The sequence below is a fragment of the Cheilinus undulatus genome, linkage group 4 (genome assembly GCF_018320785.1).
Source record: "Cheilinus undulatus linkage group 4, ASM1832078v1, whole genome shotgun sequence".
NCBI lineage: Eukaryota > Metazoa > Chordata > Actinopteri > Labriformes > Labridae > Cheilinus > Cheilinus undulatus.
The window spans coordinates 21,706,578-21,727,911 of NC_054868.1; the positions used below are offsets into that span (position 1 = coordinate 21,706,578).

The 21,334-nt window shown below is 42.7% G+C and overlaps 1 protein-coding gene across 5 annotated transcripts in view; it reads right to left on the bottom strand.

Moving 5' to 3' along the window:
- pnpla6 (patatin-like phospholipase domain containing 6) overlaps nt 1–20,855 on the bottom strand; it is a 56,186-nt gene extending 35,331 nt beyond the window's left edge. The window contains exons 1-9 of one of the 5 annotated variants that reach the window (XM_041785690.1): nt 20,807–20,835; nt 16,650–18,669; nt 15,463–15,551; nt 10,263–10,316; nt 8,667–8,754; nt 8,486–8,568; nt 8,284–8,375; nt 8,007–8,147; nt 7,577–7,736 (exon numbers count right to left, since the gene is read on the bottom strand). In XM_041785690.1, coding sequence (XP_041641624.1) covers nt 7,577–7,736; nt 8,007–8,147; nt 8,284–8,375; nt 8,486–8,568; nt 8,667–8,754; nt 10,263–10,316; nt 15,463–15,510 — 666 coding nt within the window. In that variant the 5' untranslated portion in view covers nt 15,511–15,551; nt 16,650–18,669; nt 20,807–20,835. Of the gene's footprint in view, nt 1–7,576; nt 7,737–8,006; nt 8,148–8,283; nt 8,376–8,485; nt 8,569–8,666; nt 8,755–10,262; nt 10,317–15,462; nt 15,552–16,649; nt 18,670–20,806 lie in introns of those variants that run through there. The other 4 variants (XM_041785691.1, XM_041785692.1, XM_041785689.1 and 1 more) reach the window with 4 other exon arrangements.
- Nucleotides 20,856–21,334: the final 479 nt, after the last annotated feature.

Below are 21,334 nucleotides of genomic sequence, written 5' to 3' on the forward strand. Positions count from 1 at the left end.
GAAGCCAACTCTATTTTGTAACAATTAAAACTGATTTTCTGTATACCCTTGAATTGGACGAAAGCGTTTTCGCTGTGAGTCCATCTCTACTTTTGACATATTTTCTTTGAGTGGCGTAGTGTTTTCCCTGAAGCCAGCTCCATTTGTAACAATTATAACTGATTTACATGTTGTTTTTTTTTTTTTTTTTTGTAATTGGAAGCAAGCGTCTTCGCTCTAAGTCCAGCTTTAATTATGACATAGTCAATTTTCTTTGAGTGGCAATAGTGTTTTCGCTTAAGCCAACCCTATTTTGTAATAATTGTAATTTGGAATTTTCTTGATTATACCCTCATCCGTTAAGGCAGCGTTTTTGGTTCCCTTCTGGCCTTAATCATGACTGTTATTTCTTGAGTGGCAGTAGTGTTCTCAGCTGAAGCCTACTCCATTTATATTGCAACAAATATTTGCTAACTGGGATTTGGTAACGCCCTTGACTGGTGAAGGCAGTGTTTTCGCTCCCGCTCCCAGCATTGGCACCTCTAGTAATTGCGGCATAGTCGGCTAGCGCTTTTGCCATAGCCAGCTACTAGCATCTGACTACCCCTTTATTGGAGAATTTGCCCCTTAAAACCAGTTGGTGAAGGCAGTGCTCACGCTTCCTCTCTCCCAGCTTGGTGGGTTCTCTGCTTATGCTGACAACTACCACGATGTTGGGCAGTCATTGCTGTACTGCTTGTATGGCTACTATGCAGCCCGAAGACGGCCACGATCTTTGTCCCTCCTGCCTCGGACTCGAGCATTTGAGGGAGGGCTTGTCTGAGGATCCCTGCATGAACTGCAGCTACCTGCCTAGGGCAGTGAGGGCTGCCAGGCTGGCTGAGGTTGAGCAACTCCTGGGCAGTGTAGCTTCACCAGACCAGTTATCTCCTCCACAGTTGACCCCAGCTCAAAGGGTGACCCCAGCCCAACCTGTTCGGCCGAAACGTCGGGCTGCAGAAGCCGGTGGCTCCTCTTCAAGGAAGAAAGCCAAGGAGTCCAAACTTGTTTCTAAGGTGGACCAGCTATCTGCAGAGCTTCAGCAGATGAAGGCTGCTTTTCTGATACGAGCAAGAGTGGTGGGGTCTCGCCCACTACTTCAGAGGCCAATATGGTTCCAGAGGAGGATATCCTCTCGATGGCAGCATCTGCCACAGAGTTCAGGGAGTTCGGGGGGGATTCATTCTCCCATGACATCCCTTCTCAGGTGTCTCTTGCTGGCTCCCGTTCCTTGACCCACAGCTCTGGGCGGGGATCTGAGGAGGACTCTATGGGGGCCATCATTCAAATGGCTCTTGCACGCCTACAGCTGGACATCCCCAAAGTTAAGCCACCAATAACCAGTGCTTTCTTTAGATGCAGCACAGCCCCAACGACCTTCGCTGTGCCTCCCTCAGAGGAGTACCTGAAGGAGCTGCATGCATGTTGGAGAGATTCAAGAGCACTCTCCCATGCTACATCAGATGGCCGAGCTCTTGCAGCCATGCAGGATGCAGCCAAGTACGGGTTGGGTCACATGCCAGCTATAGAACCGACCATTGCGGCTCTCATTGTATCACCAGATGAGGCCCTTAGGCAGGATGCACGGTGTCCACGCCCTCAGTGTAGGGTAACGGATGATCTCCTGTCAAGATCCTATGATGCAGCAGCTCGAATGGGGCGGATAGGAAACTCAATGTCCCACCTTATGCTTGCCCTCTCCGCCTCCCTACAGGAGGCTCAGTTGGATGCTACAGTACACAGCCTCAGTGATGCATCACTGCAAGCTTTCGCACTGATGACAAGGGAGTTGGGACGGGTGATGTCCACCCTGGTCCAGGCCCGCCGCCAAGTTTGGCTGGCACAGTCACCCCTCACAGAAGCAAGCAGGCGGACCCTCCGCAGGGTTCCAGTGGAGCCTGGGGAGCTGTTTGGGGCAGCCGCTATAGAGGCTCTAGAGCGGACTGTCCAGGCTAGTCAGACCAGACAGCAGCTCTCTGGACTAAGGAATGTGCCTCCCCGCCAACGGCCCAGGGGTGTTTCTACTGCCCCCCAGCGCCGCTTTCAGTCCACTGCTACCACCAGTGGCCACCAGAGGCAGCAGCAGTCATCACAGCGCCCTGGTCGACGCCCTGCCAAGGGCTTTCAGGCCCCTGACTGCTTGCCCCCGAGGCAGTTTCGCACCTCAGGTGCAAATTCCCGCCCCCCCGGAGGCCCTAGAGGCCGGGGGGGCAGACACTGAGACCTTGGGGCCGGCCGTCGGCTGCTTTTCTCAAGACCAGCTCAGTTACTGGGCTGCTTCAACACCGGACCCCTGGGTGATTTCCACCCTAGCCCAGGGGTACAGACTGCAGTTCCGACGCCGGCCCCCAACCATTGGCCGGGTGAAAATGATCATGATACGAGACCCGGCCAAAGCCTTGGCCCTCAACCAGGAGCTTTTGGCCCTCTTGGTCAAAGGTGCCATCGAGCCTGTAGACCCTGTGGCCCAGCCCGGGGGCTACTATTCAATTTATTTTCTAGTCACAAAGAAGGACGGCGGTCTACGTCCAGTCCTGGACTTACGGGGACTCAACAGATTCATGAAGGTAATGCCCTTTCATATGCTCAGCACCGCCGAGGTATTGCGCAGTGTAGACAAAGGGGAATGGTTTACATCAATCGACCTGAAAGACGCCTACTTTCATGTTCCCATTTTTTCCCCTCACAGACAGTTTCTCCGTTTTGCCTTTCAGGGCTGCCATTTTCAGTTCAGGGTTCTTCCTTTCGGTCTCTCCCTTTCCCCACGTGTGTTTACCAGGTGTGTGGCAGCAGCGCTGTCTCCCCTGCAATCCCAAGGCATGAAAGTCCTTCCCTACTTGGACGACTGGCTGGTGTGTGCACCGTCCCAGTCACAGGTATCCCAGGACACAGCAGCTCTACTTTCACACATGGCCCGACTGGGCCTCAGGGTAAACTACAAGAAAAGCCGCCTCATCCCTTCTCAGACCATCACATTTCTCGGCGTGGATCTGGATACAGTTTTGATGAAGGCATGTCCATCCCGCAGACGGGTAGACGATATTCTGGGACTGTTGCCCCTCTTCCAAGGGAGCAGGAGGCTCCCATATGTGAAGTTCCTCCAGCTTCTGGGGAAGTTGACAGCGGCTTCAACAGTCGTGCCTTTGGGTCTACTGTTGCTGCGCCCCCTCCAAAGGTGGCTCAACAGCTTCCATTTAGATGCACGGTCACACAGACACAGACCAATCATCATAGCAGTGCCTCCTTGCTCTAGCCCCATGGAGAAGGAGGTCCTTTTTGCAGAAAGGCGTGACGATGGGCTCGCTTCCGGCCCGGCGCGAAACCATCACCACAGACGCCTCCCTCACAGGCTGGGGTGCAGTCTGGCAAAACCGAACAGCTCAGGGACAGTGGCCTGTTCAAGCCTGTTCAGACCATGTCAATGTGCTCGAGCTGCGGGCTGTGCATCTGGCACTAAGACACTTTCTGCCATTCCTCAAGGGGAAGCATGTCCTTGTGCGCCTAGACAATGTCACAGCAGTATCACACATAAACCATCAAGGGGGCACCAGGTCCGCGCGCTTACTGCGGGTGACCCGGGACCTCCTGACTTGGGCAGCCCCACACCTAGCCAGCCTAAGGGCGATGTACTTGCCTGGAAAGCGAAACCAGGTTGCAGACTTCCTGTCACGAGACAAGCCTTCCCCAGGGGAGTGGCGTCTTCACCCACAGGTGGTGCTCACCATCTGGGGTCTCTTCGGCAAGGCAGAGGTAGATCTGTTTGCCTCAGAAGGCACAACTCATTGCCCCCTCTGGTTTTCTTGCAGGGAAGAGTCCAGTCCTCTGGGGCAGGACGCCCTGGCAAACGATTGGCCAAGGGGTCTCCTGTATGCCTTTCCTCCACTCCCTCTGATTCAGGCGGTACTACACAGGGTTCTCATGGAGGGCCACAGGGTGCTCCTGGTGGCCCCCTTCTGGCCAGGGAGATCATGGTTCCCACTACTGCACAGACTCTGTTGCAGCCCACCATGGCGCCTCCCAGACAGGCAGGATCTCCTGTCACAGATGGGGGGTCAGATTTGGCATCCCAACCCTCAACGCCTTCAGCTGTGGGTCTGGCCACTGCAGGGCCCAACCCAATGCTGACACGCTGCTCAGCTTCTGTCCGTAAGACAGTCCTGAATGCCAGAGCCCCATCTACCCGCTTACAGTATGAGAACAGGTGGCGGCTGTTTTCAACGTGGTGTGCAGACAACCAGGTAGACCCAGAATGCTTCTCTGTACCAGCTATCCTGGAGTTCTTACAATCCCTCTTGGATTCTGGCCGTTCCCTGTCTACCCTCAGGGTGTATGTAGCTGCCATTTCCTCTCGTCATGCTCTAGTCAACAACAGCACAATTGGTTGCCACAGGTTAGTTAGCCTTTTTATGACGGGAGCTATGAGGCTCTGTCCCCCACGAGCCCCCAGAGTACCAACTTGTGACCTGTCCCTTGTACATGACCGCCTGTGTTTGCCTCCTTTTGAGCCTCTGGCACAGGCAGAGCTGAGGTGGTTATCGGCGAAGACGGCCCTCCTCCTCGCTATTACTACAGCAAAGCGTGTCGGTGAGCTCCATGCCTTGTCTGTCAACCCTACATGTCTGAGGTGGCACCCAGATGACCGTGGGGTCACCTCGTGGCCACATGCAGCTTTTCTGCCCAAGGTGTTGTCAAAGTCAAACCTTGATAAACCGATTCAGCTTGTGCGTTTCGATCCCCCACCAGGGGAAGATAATGACAGGTCAGCATTGCTGTGCCCAGTTCGTGCCTTGAAAGCATATATTAATAGCACAGCGAACATGTGTACATCGGACCAACTGTTTGTCTGTCATAGTGGTCCTAAAAGAGGTAGCGCTGTCTCCAAGCAACGCTTGGCCCACTGGATTGTAGACGTTACTAACTATAACTACCTATATCAGGCAGATGGTCGCCCACTGCCATCCGGAGTGCGGTGCCACTCCACAAGGGGTATATCCACGTCATGGGCGGCCATGAGAGGAGTATCCCTGGAGGCCATTTGTGATGCAGCCTCTTGGGCAACCCCAAACACATTCACAAGGTTCTACAAAGTGAACATCCCCACTCCCCATCCCCTGGGGGGGATCCTTTTACCAGACTCTGCTGCTTCGATGCAGTAAGTGGTACATATTGGATTCCTCATGACCATGTTAGTATAGGTCATCCAGTGCTTGAAGCACCACCTCTAGCATCAGGAAGGATGAAATAGAACGTAAGGTTACGTATGTAACCATGCTTCTATGAATCCTGGATGACCGCCAGAGCACTCAGTCACTCGGAATCCTTGTGAGCTCGCGAGAAGATTTTGTAGGAACTGATTCCCTGATGACACCGGAAGATATAGGCTATCTGGGTCAGCAGGTGTCACACGTGACTTTGTTGGTATAGCTACTCGACCTGCGCATGCGCGATGTGTTATCCAGTGCTTGAAGCACCGCCTCTGGCGGTCATCCAGGATTCATAGAACCATGGTTACATACGTAACCTTACGATTTAATGCTCTGGTATCAATACATATTTTAGAATAGACCATTCATCACAAATAGACATTGATACCAAACACTTATTTACATATTTTGCTTTTGGTTTGAAATGTTACTTCATGCATTTTCCTAACTATTACTTAAATGCTATGTGTTTCAATCAGTGCTTTAAGTTGACCAGTAGCCCTCGGTACACAGTACTGCAACCTTCAGATTTTATCACTTGGTATACTGGAACAGCGTAGGGCAGAGTGGGACATTAGCACCCACCACCAGCCAAATGTGTTTTAAGACACAGAGCAATGACTTAAGACAAATGTTTATAAGACACTTACACTTTCCTGTCCTCTCCACGGTTTACAGTTTTTATTAACGATCAATAATAGCATCTAAAAAAAAGAAATAAACAAAAAATAAAAGCATTGCTGTGGAGCACAGCACACTTCACGTTGTGTGCCATGACACTCCTCTCTTTGTCATGTGAACTTGCCAGTCACTGTGTTGGAGGAAACCTGGCGTAAAAATTGTTAACTTCTCCTGGACTGTCCATTACTAGAGCAGACACAGCATGCAAGTGGTCCAACACCTGTTCCTGCTGATACTGCTGCCAAAAGAGACATCAACAATAATGTTATTCAAAATGAATGGCCTTACCATTAGCCAAAAGATCAAGGGCAGTATTTGTGCTCCCAGAGCAACCGGCTTATTGGCAAAGACAAAATGTTTGGATGCAAGGTATGGCAAAGTCAGCTCAATAACACAGCAGGGACTTAGGGTGTCAGTGACAGGAAAGACTGTTCTGGCTAATTTCTGCAATTGGTGCTGACAAGGCAAAACAACTAAAGTCATATCATAAGAAAAATTCTTAACCTAATTCTTACTACTTTTATTCTTTAGACATGTAATTTTTTGTACTGTTTCATTTTTATTTTGTTACTTTATATTTTCATATTGTGGGTTTTTTTTTTTTTTTTTTTTTGGCTGCACAGCAGTGCAGGGGTTGGCGGCGTTGCCTCACAGCAAGAAGGCTCCTGGTTCACTTCCCGGTCAGGGCCTTTCTGTGTGGAGTTTGCATGTTCTCCCCGTGCATGTGTGGGATTTTTACAGGTACTCCGGCTTCCTCCTACCACCAAAGACATGCTCATTAGGTTAACTGATCACCTAAAGGCCCCAGGTGTGAATGTGAGCGTGGCTGGTTGTCTTTCTCTATATGTCAGCCCTGCAATTGACTGGTGACCAGCCTAGGGTGTACCCCACCTCTTGCCCAATGACAGGCTCCAGCCCCCACTGCCACCCCAATGGGATAGGCAGAATAGAAAATGGATGGATGGTTTTATTTTTAGATTTTTGTGGGAATTTTTGCTTTTTTTGGAGAGGGCAAGACAGTGCATTGATTAGGAAACTAGAAAGTAAAAGTCAGGATAAAGATAAGAATATGGATATGGCATAGAATATGTTTCACATTCATCTAGGAAACTTCTCATACAAAGCATTTGGGAAAGGCAGGACTTGTGCAAAAAAAATTCTCAGAGTGTGATTGGCCGAATGTTCTGTTACATTCAAAAGTCAGGAATACTGACAAAGATTTTTGAGTTAAAAAAAAAAAAAAAAAACAGACATCAGGCCCAATTCTAAACAAAAAGACAGCCTCTTCCAGCAATTTATATGATCTGTTTTTCCTATTTGTGCATTTTTGAATCCTACAAAAGCAAAACTTAACTTATCTAAAAACAAGCAATTTAGGTTCATGCTTTTCAAAGAACCCAAGTCCCCGATCACATCTGACTTGATATCTTGATCAATAGTTTTTTACATTTGTTTTTCTTGATTCTCCCAGTTTCCTGATGACATCATCTAAGTCAAATGTTAATTAAAGCTAATCGGTCAAAGCCAGAGCTCCCGTGGTTAAGCCCCTATTAGCTTTGCTAACCATTGTGACTTAAGCTTTCACTGCAAAATGCTTCAAGCCACATAATCCTTGCTTCACTGATGAAATTCACAACTACTCTGGGCTTGCATGCACATGTGAGCTTGCTTACTGTTCCAGTAAGGCACAATTCTAGTTTTCCATCCTGGACCACGTAGATGCTGCTGTCAGGTTGGCCTGGCCTGAAGACGTACTCCCCTTGTTGAAACTGCACAAATACCATGTGTTTACACAGCTCCAGGAAGAGGGGCTTCTCAAAGTGACCCAGGACGCTGCAGTGAGGAAAACACAGAAACACACAGAAATAAATAAATCTTTCCTGTGTAATTTCTAAAGGGGCTTTTTAATCTGTGATCAGTTGACTGGAGTGCTTTTCTTTATGAGAACAGATTGCTAGGCAATTGCTTCAGACACATCTGAAGGTATGTCTGTCAGAGCGATGAGTGTATTTCACAGGAGCTACTCATCAATCGTGCTAATCACTTGCATCAAGTACTGACATGTTTGGGCCTTTTAAACACATTACAAGAAGCCCAACGTACCGGACATTTTTGAGCATGTAGAGCACCTCAGAGGGGAGGTGGGAGTTGGCCACATCAAACTCAGTGAGGTCGGCCTCCAGCACTGAGGGAGGTGGCTCCTTGGCCTGTAGGGTGGGCACCTCCTTCTTAAAGCGCAGGATCCTAAACAGGACAAATGAAGAGGAAAGAAGCATGTGTACCACTGACAGTTAACTGGTTACACTTGTAAGCGTATTAATACTTTTTTAAAATTTGTTAGTTATTGTTTGGGGTTAAACTCAGAAGCTTCCAGGTGTACTTTTTGGCAATGTTTAGCATCTTCTGCTTCTTCTTCAAGCGTGGTCGAGACGATGAGGAAGTACCCACCAGGGAAGAGGTAGACTGAGAGACCTGTTAAGACATGTATTGGTTTTAACAGCTAACTCATAATGGTTGATGTAGTTAGATAGAGGTAGCCCATACACAGAGGCCGTGAAGGTATCTCTGTCAGACACACTCACTTTACGCATTATCTTTCGCCCATAGAACATGACTTTATCCCTCTTGCGAAAGCGATATTTAGGGGCCTCCTGAGCTTCTAAGTCTGTGAGAAAAAAAAACATATTTTCATTGAAAACATTTTCTTTGGGTACTTTCATTGCTTCTAATTCAATATCTTTAGTACTCTGAGATCATACTAACTTCGAAGCTGAATTCTTCGCAAGATGAAGAAGATGAGGATGGCGATGAGGACTATGGCGATGCCGGCACCAATCACCATCCCCACCATCTGAAGAGAACAAAAGAAGAGTTGATGCTTGTAAAGGGTCAAAAAAATGACATAATGACAAAACATAACAGTGTTTCCTACAGAATGGTGCTGTGCCTGGATGGTGGACATGGCAGGAGGAGCCCAATTTATTTCAGGTTATATGAATATGACCTTTGCTTATTCTAATTGGGCTTTTTCCCCTTTCATTCTCTTACCTACACAGTCACGTACACCTGCACCTCTCATCTGTTGATATACACAGCCTCCCCCCAGATTTCATAGGGTTATTTTTGAATTTCTGCTTTGTTGACAATATTTATGAGCAACAGGGATGGAAAGTAACTAATTACATTTTCTTAAGTTAATGGAATTGAGTAGTTTTTTGGGGACTTCTGAAATCAGCAGAGTTCCCAATCATGCCCTTGGGCAGAGTATTTAGATGTATTTTAGACATTTTTATATGTGATTACTTGTGTACAGCGATCCCTTCTGGGCTTTTTTGCTGTGTGTCCAGTGGGTTGTTGTTATTTTTTCCTGTGAGACACATATGCACCTTGAGTGAAGTTATTCAGCGAGTTACAGTTTGACTTAAGATTTTCCTACAGAAAGCATCAGATTCTTTATCAGTATCCATTGTCTTGCTATGAGGTTGACTCTCTGCTTTGTTCTTGTTAGGAGGGACCCACCTTGCCAAGGAATTTTCATGAGTTACTGCAGCTGTCATATCCCAAAATATTTAACACTTTCAAAAGTGTAGTTTAACTAAGTGTTGTGTGGACCAATATAGGCATGTTAAAAGTGCTGAACATATCTCTACATAATTTGAATTAACACAGTCAATTTTGCTGTCTATTTTACTTTATTATAGAGGTGTGACTTAACCTGAACCACCTGGTTGGAAATATATTCTGTTGTTGTTCTTGCCAGTAAGGAAAGATCATATTTTTCTGTACTCAGTACTTAAGAGTTAACTTTAAACAAAATATATATTTTACTTGAGTAGATTAATAGACTTTTACCTTTACTTCTACTCAGGTACATTTCAGCCAGTTACTGTACTTTTACTTGCGTACAATAGTCATGTACTTTGTCGCCCTCTGATGAATAGAACATTTTATAAAACACTCAAATAATGTTATATTACGTTTTGAAATGTTTCATGTAATATTTAACCATCAAAACAGGCAATTTGTGTGTGTTTGTGCATATTGTTTATAGCAGTGCATAAATCAACAATCATTCTTAGTTATGAGGTAAAGACAGCATTGGTGGTATGCAACTGCTGAAAACTATCAAAACAAAAGCAGGAGCTTCAGTTTTAACATGAGATTTTGGACCTCAATCAATGCGAACATCTCTCTCATGCTCTTTTATACTCTCTCTCATGGATGTAGATTACAAAAGATAAAAAACAAGAAATAAAAATGTTAAAATGTAACTTGCAGGAGACAGGAGACAAACAGCAACTGAAGCAATTCCATATGAAAAGGACTAAACACCTCAATGAAACCTCAGCACACACTCACCATGCTCGTCTGTAGTTCCTCCTCCACAAAGGACTTGAAGTTATTAAACCCGTCCTGATAAAAAAACAGAAATACAGAGCAATTAATCATTTCAGCAAAAACAACCACAACTTCGGGCATTGTATGAGCTTCCTACATACTCAAAAGCAACTTGTTGCTCAGATATTACATTGGCATTGAAACAATGTGAGAGAAGCTTGAAGCCTTTACTTCCACTGAAGTGTAATGGAATGTGGCAATAAGGGATTTGCCCTGGAGGCAGTCATGTCTGGATAACAGGGAAATGAAAAAATGTAACATCAGTTGTGACCCCTACATGTGTGGCTCCAGCTCTACCTCCCAGGTATTTTTACAATTCTGAGAACTTCTCAGCTTATTGCTCTGCTTCTTCAAGGCACAGTTAAGGTGTCTTGACCATACCTTAAGGTTTAAGGTAAGAAGATGTTGGGGGCTAAAATTTGACTCACTGTAAGGATCAAACCAGGGTGGTGTGAGACAGGGTAAAATAAAATTATAATTGGACCGTGCAAGTAAACTAACTCCATTATTATCATTATATCACGATTTAAATCAAGCATATTAAAAGTACAAATTGTTACAATACTTAGGTAAACACATTTATGCTAACAAGCAAAGCTTTCTCACCCAGCTTGAGAACACTTTTACTGTCAGATGGAGACCCAAATTGAATGAAAATGCTTCCAGACCATTTTAATGCACACAAATTAATTTTAGGTTAGCTATTAGCTGTCATTAATTAATCTGTGCCAATTTAGTGTTGGAATAAAAATGTTGAGGGATTTTTTTTTGGGTTTAAGAGGGACAAGTTGCAGGTATTGTGTAACAGCAGGCAGAAATAAAACAAAGTTTAAGTGATTATGTGCTCTTTACTTTTGGTTCATTTATTGCACTTCTTATCATGCCTTAATAGTCAACAATATTATTGCACTTTGCACATGCATTGCAGGGCTAATTGCAGGGAATATGCAAAAGAGATCAATTTGATGTTCATGAGAAAAAAGAAAGCAATTAAATAAATTAATTACAAATGTAAGCCAGAGTAGCCTGAACCTCACAAGGGAAGAGTACGGAAAAAAAAACATCCAGTCAGAATGTAAGCAGTCTGAAGTTCACAGTCTAAAGCTCACCCAACAACTAACCTGACATGCCACAAAGACTTTTACATATCTCAAGTGCATAGGACACTGGTTCCCAACTCTGGGTCCAGGAGCCCCTTGATTGGGGGGGAGGGCGTCTTTGTCTGCACCAAGGTTATGAGAATTAGATTTGCACATGTAAACTGATCATGATTTAACACTTCTAAAAGAGTTAATACAAATTTACTTTGTTAAGAAATCATTCTTAGAATCATATTAATTGATCAATTAAAGTCATTGTTGATTTTTGACTGTAATGTATCATTTCTCTATTTGTTTGGATTGTGGGGCTGCACAGCTTTTCTTACACAAAAGCAAGGGGAATCTGTAAGGAATAAATGTTGGGAACCACTGGCATAGGATATGTTTTACATTCATCTAGGAAACCTCTCAAAGCATTTGGGAAGGGCAGGACTTGCCCAAAAAATTCTTGTAAGAGTAATTCTTGGAGAGTGATTGAATGAATGTTCTGTCTATTCATAACAGGCCAATCAGAGCAACAGGACAAAATGAGGCATGATGCTTAGCTTCGTTAAGTAATGTGAGCTTGGCATGCAGGAGTTGTTGTAGCTTACAATCACACAAGTGCAGTTGCTGTTGTGATTTTTATGAATTTCATCAGTATTTTCATTAAAAGACAAATGAATAAATGCTGTCCAGATCTCAAAAAATCAAAATAATGCTGAAGCAGGTCAAGAGAGGAGGTAAAACATCTTTTCCGCCAAGAAAAGCTTTCAGTGTGTTTTTTTGCTTTTTTGCTCATTTAATAAAGAAATTTGGTCCAATTCTGATAAAACTGCCACCATACTATAGCTACATCAGCTCATCCCTACACCATCAGCAGCCATTGTTGCCGGTTTGCAATACAGCTAAATCCCGCCCATAACTACTGCCTCGTTCTTCTCAAAACATGCTGCCTGGTTCAGCCTGTTCTCAGACCAGGCACAACCGTTTCAGACTGGAACTTCGTAAGTTAGATTTACCTGATAACAGACATGGAATCTGGTCAATCAACTGGATTTGCAAGGTTACCCAACAACATAACCTCTGCTAAAGAATATTACACAAAGTGCTTTAAAAATCTGGTCTGGCCTTAAATGTGCATACAAAAATCCTAACTATGTGTGATATGGCTGTTTATTCATTCACAAATGGAAGTCAGGAATAATGTGGCCTCTGGCTACTGTTAGGAGATGTTACTTTCACTGAGATGTAATAAAAAATGATGAGGTGGAGTTTGAGAGAGGCAGAAGAGACAGGAAGCAGCAAAGCATGAAAGAATCCCTGAGAGAAAATAAAGAGTAAAGGACAAAAATAAGAAGGAAGTGGCCTTTTCAACTTATGTGACGCATTCTTTCTAAAAAACAGGAAGATAAACATTTCAAGAAAACTCAAAGAAGGCAGAACAGTTTTTCATTTAGACATGATTAAGGAGAATCTTTCACTTCAGTGAATCCAGGAAAAAAGTAGTTGGCTCATCAAAACAAGGTGATCAGTTCAGGGAGTAGAAAGATCTTGTGACCAAGATAAGTCTGTTTGTTTAACTGTGTGTGTCTTTGCCCATCAGATAAGGTATTTAAAAACAAGAGTAATATGTTTTTAGTGCTCTGACTGAAACCCAATGAGAATACATGTCTGTTATCAGTGGTTATTGATTTGTGTGTGAGAAGCTCAGGGTTATTTGGCAGTAAAAGGCCTAAGCTGGACACAGGGGACACTGAGAGTGGAGCTGACAGATGGGTGATTGCACAGACAAGCTGGTGCACACAAAATGTATTCTGTAGCCAAAAGCCTCAAGTAGATGCGCTAGAATTTAGAAATCAAGGCAGAATTGTGGGAAATCTACATATGTGAAATTCAAAGTCTGAAGATGATGGTTGCTGCTAATACGTAGAGTGGAGTCGAGCAAAATTAAGTAACTAAAAAAACTATCAGATGACATAAATGAGTAGAAGTGTCTGAAGGCTTGCAAGCTGAGTGTCTTTAATACGGTTGCCTGAGACTTAGAGACGAAGAAGAAATTTGTGTCAGGAAAACAGAAACTGTGCTGAATAAAGTGCTGCTAGCCAAACTAAGTCTGACAGATCAGGACATTGTAGTTTGGCTTTGGGTCAAGTTCAAGATGTTAAGTCGTGTAGAGCTTTGGGCTAAACATCTGGGTTTGGTTATGTGATTTTCAAATCAGAAAAGCAACATTGGACCGGATAGAACAGTGTAAGAACTAGAGTCACTTTTGACTGGCATATTAAATAAACAGACATCAGGGTTCACATACAACGCATAAACTCAATCTCAAATGGAAGTTTAAAATCCCTCGCTTCATGGGAAAGACTCCTTCATAGTGGGAACATTTTGACCAGTAATTGTGGTATCTATAGCTATCAGCTTGAGCTAGGAAAAAAAGTTTAAAGATCACATTCATCTGACCCATTATGGGAAGAGGTCATGTTGAGTTGATCCTTATATGGCAAGTAATTTACTCTTATGCTGGGTTGTCCAAACTATGGCCCGGAGGCTAAATGTGGCCCGTGGTATAATTTTGATTGGCCCACAACAAATTCTAGAAATAAAATGAAATATGGCCCACATCTGAACATGAAACTTGTGCTTGACTGTTTCATACTTCATAGTTTCAGCACAAGACAGTGCTACCATGCTAATGTTTAAGCCTAAACAAACATCTCAGCACCAAGAATTTATTGATGTTTTTTATGGCTAAACTGAGACAGTACTTTACATGGTAAAAATACTGGCAATCAAAATAATGATATCTTGTTTTCTAACTCCCTGATGAGTTTTGGCAGCAAATAGCAGTACCAATAATATCCAAGGGGCTGAGCCAGTGGCAGCTAGTGCCAAACAGAGCCCCCTGATTAGTATCCCCCAAAACCCTGCATATGATTGTCTATTTGCCTTTATAGCCATTAGATCAAGCATTTAGTGTTAGTTCAGGCAGGCCACAGAGTCAAGCTCTGCCCCAGTCAGCTGATCTCACGCAAGCCCTCATCAGCTGGTGGCCAGCTGATTTGCTCTAAGCACACTGTTGGCCAATCATTCTCATGCTGCCTTATTTTAACTGCTCTAGCCTGGCCATACTCTGCTGCTCTCTCTACAAGCTGCGCTTGCAACCCTCTTCCACCCCAGCTCCTCCTTTATTCTGCTTCTGATTTAGTCAGTGCCATATACTTCGTCTTGTGGATATCAAAGTGGCCCCAACGTCCTTAGACATTTCTGTATGTGGCCCTCAGTGGAAAAGTTTAAAGACCTCTGCTCTTATGAGACACTTCTGTCTTTGTGCTGTAACATGGCTGCAATTAGCCAAGTTTGTCATCTAGAAAACATATAACACATACAGAATTTATAATACAACATATACAGAATTTTCTAATTGGCAAGGATGACATATCAGAGTTGAGTTTTGTGCTGATAGGAAGCTATGCTTAACTTTGTGAACTTTTGGGACCACTAAGGCTATCCACAGACTAACTGCAGTCTTTTGCACGTCCACTTCAGAAAAATACAAGAAAATTTCACAACATATCGCCTGCTCACACAATGCAACTCCCAGCAAAAGACACCATCTACCCCTGGAATGTACTATATTATCTGTATGACATCTGTATTGGCAGAAATTTGCTTAAAAAGTTGATTATCAGCAGATATAAAAATATCTGCCCATATTTACAACCAATATGTCAGCTGTAAATATCAGCCACATGTACAAGTTTGTGAAATTTGGGACCAGATCAACAGACCAATATCAGCTGAAGTCTTTTTCTTTGTTCATCCTCATTCCTTAAACTTTAAAGTGTGTTTTAAGGGTTGCGGTTTTAGTTCTAGATCTGAGCTAAATCTAGCTAGGAATTTGTAGAGAGTTTTTATATATAAGATTAACTGACAGGGTATGACACCCCCCCCCACACACACACGCACACAGCTGCACTTTTGTTCCATGACTACATGAACTTTAAATATTATACTTTAGTCTTACTGCTGAATGTTTTTTATCATTATGAAAACAATACTGGCGCATGAAAACCAACCTCGGGGTTCTCTTCGGGGACCTCTTGTTCCGAGGTACTCTGTCCCATTGTAGCCCTGTTTCTTCATAGGGATTGTCCATCAACGGCCACTAGAAAGGAACACAGACATACTTTATTTTCTTTTAAACATTTCAAAAAAGGGAAAAGTACAAGTGTGAATATGTAGAATACACAGGATAGAATACACAGTATAGTGCACACAGACTTATTAACACTTAAAATTTAATGGAATTTGAAAACTATTTTTTTCATATATGATTATCAGGTAGAGCTGCAAAATCAGTCTTATTGATGTCAGACTGTGCAATTACATAATAGCATAAAAAGCTTCAATTATTTTTTTAATTAAGTAGAACTTGAAAGGTTTATAAAATGCATGCAGAAGTGTAAGTTTACAATAGCGCCGCTATTATACTTTGTAGGAATACCATGATTAGGAAAAAATGTAAAACTTTTACTTTTTGGAAAACATCAAGTTATTTTGAAAGTATACAGTTAGAATTATTTCTGGATAGATGTCACATGATTACTAGCCAATCAACACTTAATCTTGGTTGCCAGTGACACAGTGAGTGTATGCTATTACCCCCTGTTTACCTGTTTCTTCTGTGCTGCTTCTTGCCATCTCTCATGCTGATAGAGCTAGGGCTTTGTGCATTTTCCTTGCTACATTAAGTACATTTTCAATATCTGTTATCAGTCTCATGAGCTACTAATAATCCGTATCCACTCTGAAAATCAGTATCAGTAGACCCCTACTTCTTACTATCTGTTCTGAGTTGAGAATACATACTTCTAAACTATTATTCTCTGCGTTTCTTTGATAACAAAGTGAGTACACTTATGATAACACCTATGTATTACATCGTTATTGCAATATTGTTAAGTAAAATTGCAATCACACATTATTTCCAAATTGTGCAGCACTATTATGAGAAATCAACAGATGTATCAGTTTAACATCAGTATCAGATGATATCAGCCCATCAGCCAAACAACAATTGTCAGTTGCAGATGTTTGTCTGTTAAATGCGGACATTTAGCAAACTCAACTGCTGATTAAGAGAAGAGATTCATTATTGAGCAGAAAGAAGTGACACCTGTTGAACAAACTCTGAGTTGTTTTTACAGTCATGATTATTCTGAATAAGTGATCTATTAACATTTAAACTCATACATGCACTTACAGAAATGTGATCACTGTTCTGACATTTCAGTAGCCTCTTTGGAAGGATGCCAGCTTCTACATGGCTGCTGTCTGACTTCTGGCTTATGAGGTTTTTCTCTCTTTTCCACAGAAAACAAAATTACAGAAATTTGTATCGTTACTATACACACAAAACCACTGCCATTGCTCTTTGTGAAAACCAGCTAAGAGAAATGAGTGAAAGTGGCAGAAGAAGATAAAGTGCAAAAGCAAACAGCCTTGCCTCAGGGCAGCAGTTTTAACATGAACGGTTTGTCTTCTCATCAGCCTGGTTCAACCGGACTCAATCTCTCTTTCTAAACTCTTATCAAGCACCAGAAGGATCAAACTATTGCATCCTACAGCTGCACACTGCAGAGGACAGTGGGTCAGGCTTTGTCCCAGCCACAATCACACTAACAGCTGATAAGAACCTCTCCAGATGGCTAGCTCTACTCTGTGTTAAAGGAAATTTCCACAATGAATTTTACAACCTAGATGTGTTTATTTTAGTTAATAGACAACAGAGTATTTGGAAAGTATAAGGTGCATAGGAAGAAGCATAAATGATCAGAGAGTGATGCATAAACATGAAGAGAATAGCCATGGCTGTTTTTTATTCTGCAGATTAGCAGTTAGCAGTCACAGGGGTGGGGCACCCAGAGTCTTTTTGTTAGAGGCATATCTGTGTCTCCAGATCCTCCTGTTCACAGATTCTGGCTTAGAAGAAGTCTAGACAGAAAAAGAACAATGGCAACACCTCTTGTTATATCCATCTCTATAAAGGCACCTCAGAATACAGGAATCCCTTGGCTGTCCCAAATCATTTCTACCACCACCACTGTTTGAGATGTAGGAGTGAACAATGATAGCAGCACAATAAAATTTTAATATTTCTCCTGTAAATGTCATTTGTCTTCACATTAAAGCATTAAAGTCTTTTAGTATGTCATTTTAAATGTGGTCATCATTTCAAAACTACCTTAACTTGCTAATACAATATTTGCAACTTTAACAATCCATGGCATTAAAAGGTACCATGGCATCTGTTTCTTGAGACAGGTGTTTCGAAGAGAAATTAATTATCTTCTACAATGTTATCATTGTATAAATAATACACTAGCAAACATGGCACAAAAATAATGCACCAATAGATCTGTGCAATTAAGATAGTGTGGACAGTGTTTTGGATAATCCAAAAAAAAAAATTACTTTTGGGTGCCTAGTCTTTATTTATGTGGCCATGTTATCAAAACATAGTTTGATTTTCACTTGCATAACACAGCAGTTTAAAACATGACAATCACAGTCTTTGTGTTATTTTGTGTGAATGAAGTGATGTTAAAGGACAGCTGTTACAGGAAAAAAAAAGTGCAACTTCTATATTAACAGTTACAGTATTTCTGCTTCAACTTGCTGCACTAAATCTGCAACGTCCTGCCAATAAATAACTCATCTAGAGGCTCAAACTTGAATTTATTGAAAATAATAAAAAGATGCTTCTAGAAAACTTCACTGCCTACCTATGTTAAAGCTTTGAACAGCCATCCAACCATCAGCCCAGTACACCCAGAATCCTTTGTTGCTGGTATCTAAGCCACAGCACTGAAGCTAGAATGCCTAAAGTTCACCCAGGCCGACAACCTCTCTGCCCACATCTGCCAGTCTGGACTGATTCAGCTGACGCAGGCGTATGTGCTGTAGCTGGGACAACAAGCTTATTCACCGTCTACAGACAAATAAACAGCTATGCTAGCTTAGCTCACAGACGGTCCAGTGATTTCTCACTTCTGCCCTGACTACTCCAGCTGAGAGTAAGGCAGGAGGGAAAACAGCCTTGCTAACTACAACAATAACAACAGAGACTTGAGGTTTGCTGCATACAAAGTAGTCTGCTGCACTTGCATGACAAAGCCTGTACACAAGCAAGCATCTCACGGTTAATGGCCAGAGCATTTGAGGAAGGATATCACCATAAAAGCCCTCTTTTTTTCCATGCTGCCCACTACAAGGATGTTTAGCTGTAGGAAAAAAGAAAAAAGATTTGCCATTATACTGCACCTGATTAGGTACAGTTTACTCAAGTTACTTATGCTAAAAAAAAAACTGAATCATCTTTTTCATTCATACTGAAAACAATTTTTAAAGTTTGCAAAGCATATCAGCGAAAAATACGCCCATTAGCATACAAAAGAAGCTGCATCATTAGCTGGTATCAGCTGCTTCTTTGTTTGATGCATTTCCTGCTTAATCTATAACATCAGTGAGTGAGAGGGAGGCTGAACTGCTGTATGGATGTAATTCAATCAGGGAGAGGTTGAGGATGGGGTGTCATGTTACATTAAGCACCCCCACTGAGTGACAAACAAACCACAGAGCAGGATGCTGCTGAGAGGATCACACAATTGCAAGGACACAATCACATCAGAGAGGATGGTTTGTGTATTCTGTGGTCAACAATAAAATTACTGCCATCAAATTTATAATACAACTGAACATATTATTGCTGATTGGTGTGACTTAAGGAGGGATTTTGTTTAACAGCAAACAAATTGTTTAATAGAAAAATCACCATTTGTCATCTCAAAATGTAAAATGAGGGAAATTATTTTAGCACAACATTAAATAGAGATGTGTTAAAACATTAAAACAACCTGACACCCCTAAAAGAACCCTTTTACCATTAATTGGACTTGGATTATGGATTCTAGGATATGACAATCACTGAGCTGTAGGACCCTGAGGACTCTGGTACTCATACAGCAGCAGTTTTTACAGGTCTAGTACAGTTGACTGATGTACAGCTTAGCTCAGATGTCTCTCTATATCCTCCTGTGAGGTAACAACACTCAAAGACAAGCTCAGTCCTCCTATCCTCTATGAGACAGAAGCCAGCCTCTACTTTAGTGCCTCCCGCCAGCAGGCCTACTCCTATTGTTCCTTATGAACAATGAAACCAGTGTTAATTCTTCTGTCCATGGGCAGACCTGGGCCGACAACTGACACAACCATGTCTGTTTTCACCTAACACAATCAACACTCTGGGCCATGATTTGCAATAAGGTGTCTGCATAGTTGAGTGTTATGCTTGGATGGTGGGAAACTAGCTGACACAAGGCAAACTAAAAGAAAATTGGTTTAAGGATTTCACACTGTCAGAAACTTCCCATCAAAGAATCATGTTTTGGTTGAATGAGTTCATCTACAAACTGGTCTTTGACTTTTGACCCCTGAAGTCAAGCCAAATACAGGATTTCACTTCATACCAATCCTTCATGGGAACATACCCTAACGTTTAAGTAAAAAAGGGAACATATGAGGACATCATTGCAACACAGACTCTGCGCAAAATACTGACCAAGGTGAACCCAAGGGACTCCGCTAGCTCAGATTTCCCTCAAGCCAAAATAGTTTTGCATAATTTGCACCCACAGAGGAGTTGCCTTACTGGCCTCTAGTGAATCCCATGGCAGGATTAGGTTGTGTTGTAAACACACCATGCAGGTGGGGAACAGCCTAACAGAATACTAAAACGTGGAGTTTCCTTTAGATAAACATGAAGCTCGTAGGTAATGCAGCTTGTTCACACCGGTAGAGGGGGTTTTGACGCAGTGGTGTTCCGTTAGCAAGCTAAAAGGCAAACATACTAAGGCCTTGTTATTTACGTTCACGTGTATGTAATTGAATGTTTTCCATTTCGGAACAGTATGTTTTGGGAGTCCGATTAAAAACATTAACTGGTTTAATTCGTTGGGTTAAAAATAGCGGAATCAAACATCTTTCCAGTATACAGGGCAGATGGTACCTGGCTGACTATCCCAACTATAACGTAATCTCTTTGGGCTAACGTTGCCCAAGCTAGCCATCGATGCTAGTGATAGCGGTTTGCTCTTATATCACATCCAGTGATAAAAGCAACCATAATAAACCACCATAATCTTGAACTGGCTTGTTGTTCTCTTTATGTCCCCTGTTGACCTCCAAGGTAGATATTTGGCTGAGCACTGCTGTTATTGACTCACTTTAACGGATAGGTTGTGTTTCCAGCACTAGTTTCCCGTCGTGTGTCAGGGAAAACTGTCTGTGAACACACATCCTTAAGATGAATACCCATACTGAATACATGTCTATAAATTAAGCACGAGAAAATGCATTTACCTGAGCTGATGGACTCCCGTCAATCGTCACTGACTGTCAAATAACATACAACGGAAATCAGTTTCCGTGAAACTCCTCCTCCTTCACTTGCGTTACAATTCTGACCAATCATCGACAGAGGCGCTGGGTCAATAACCAATCAAAACGCAGAGTGTAGGTAAGCGCCGATATCCCACCCACTTCTATGTAAATAAATCATCCGGGTCCAATGATTTTTCAGGGATAAATAAAATTGACATGATTGGATGAGAACAGAAATTAGCGACATTTTGCATTAATATAGACACGCAGACGGAGATTAAATCGGATCGTGCCATGACCCGCTTTTATCTAGTGTATGCTTGTATTAAATTAGAACTGGCATAAGTGAGAAAATATCTTTGAATAGATGGATAAACTTTGTCTGAGAAGTGACAGAAATTCTTCTTGAATTCAAAAACGTTAAAGTTCAGAGACTGAAGAGTGAAGCACGTTTTGACCTATATCAAATAACGAAAATATCTGAAGCTGCATTTAATGACGTGTGAA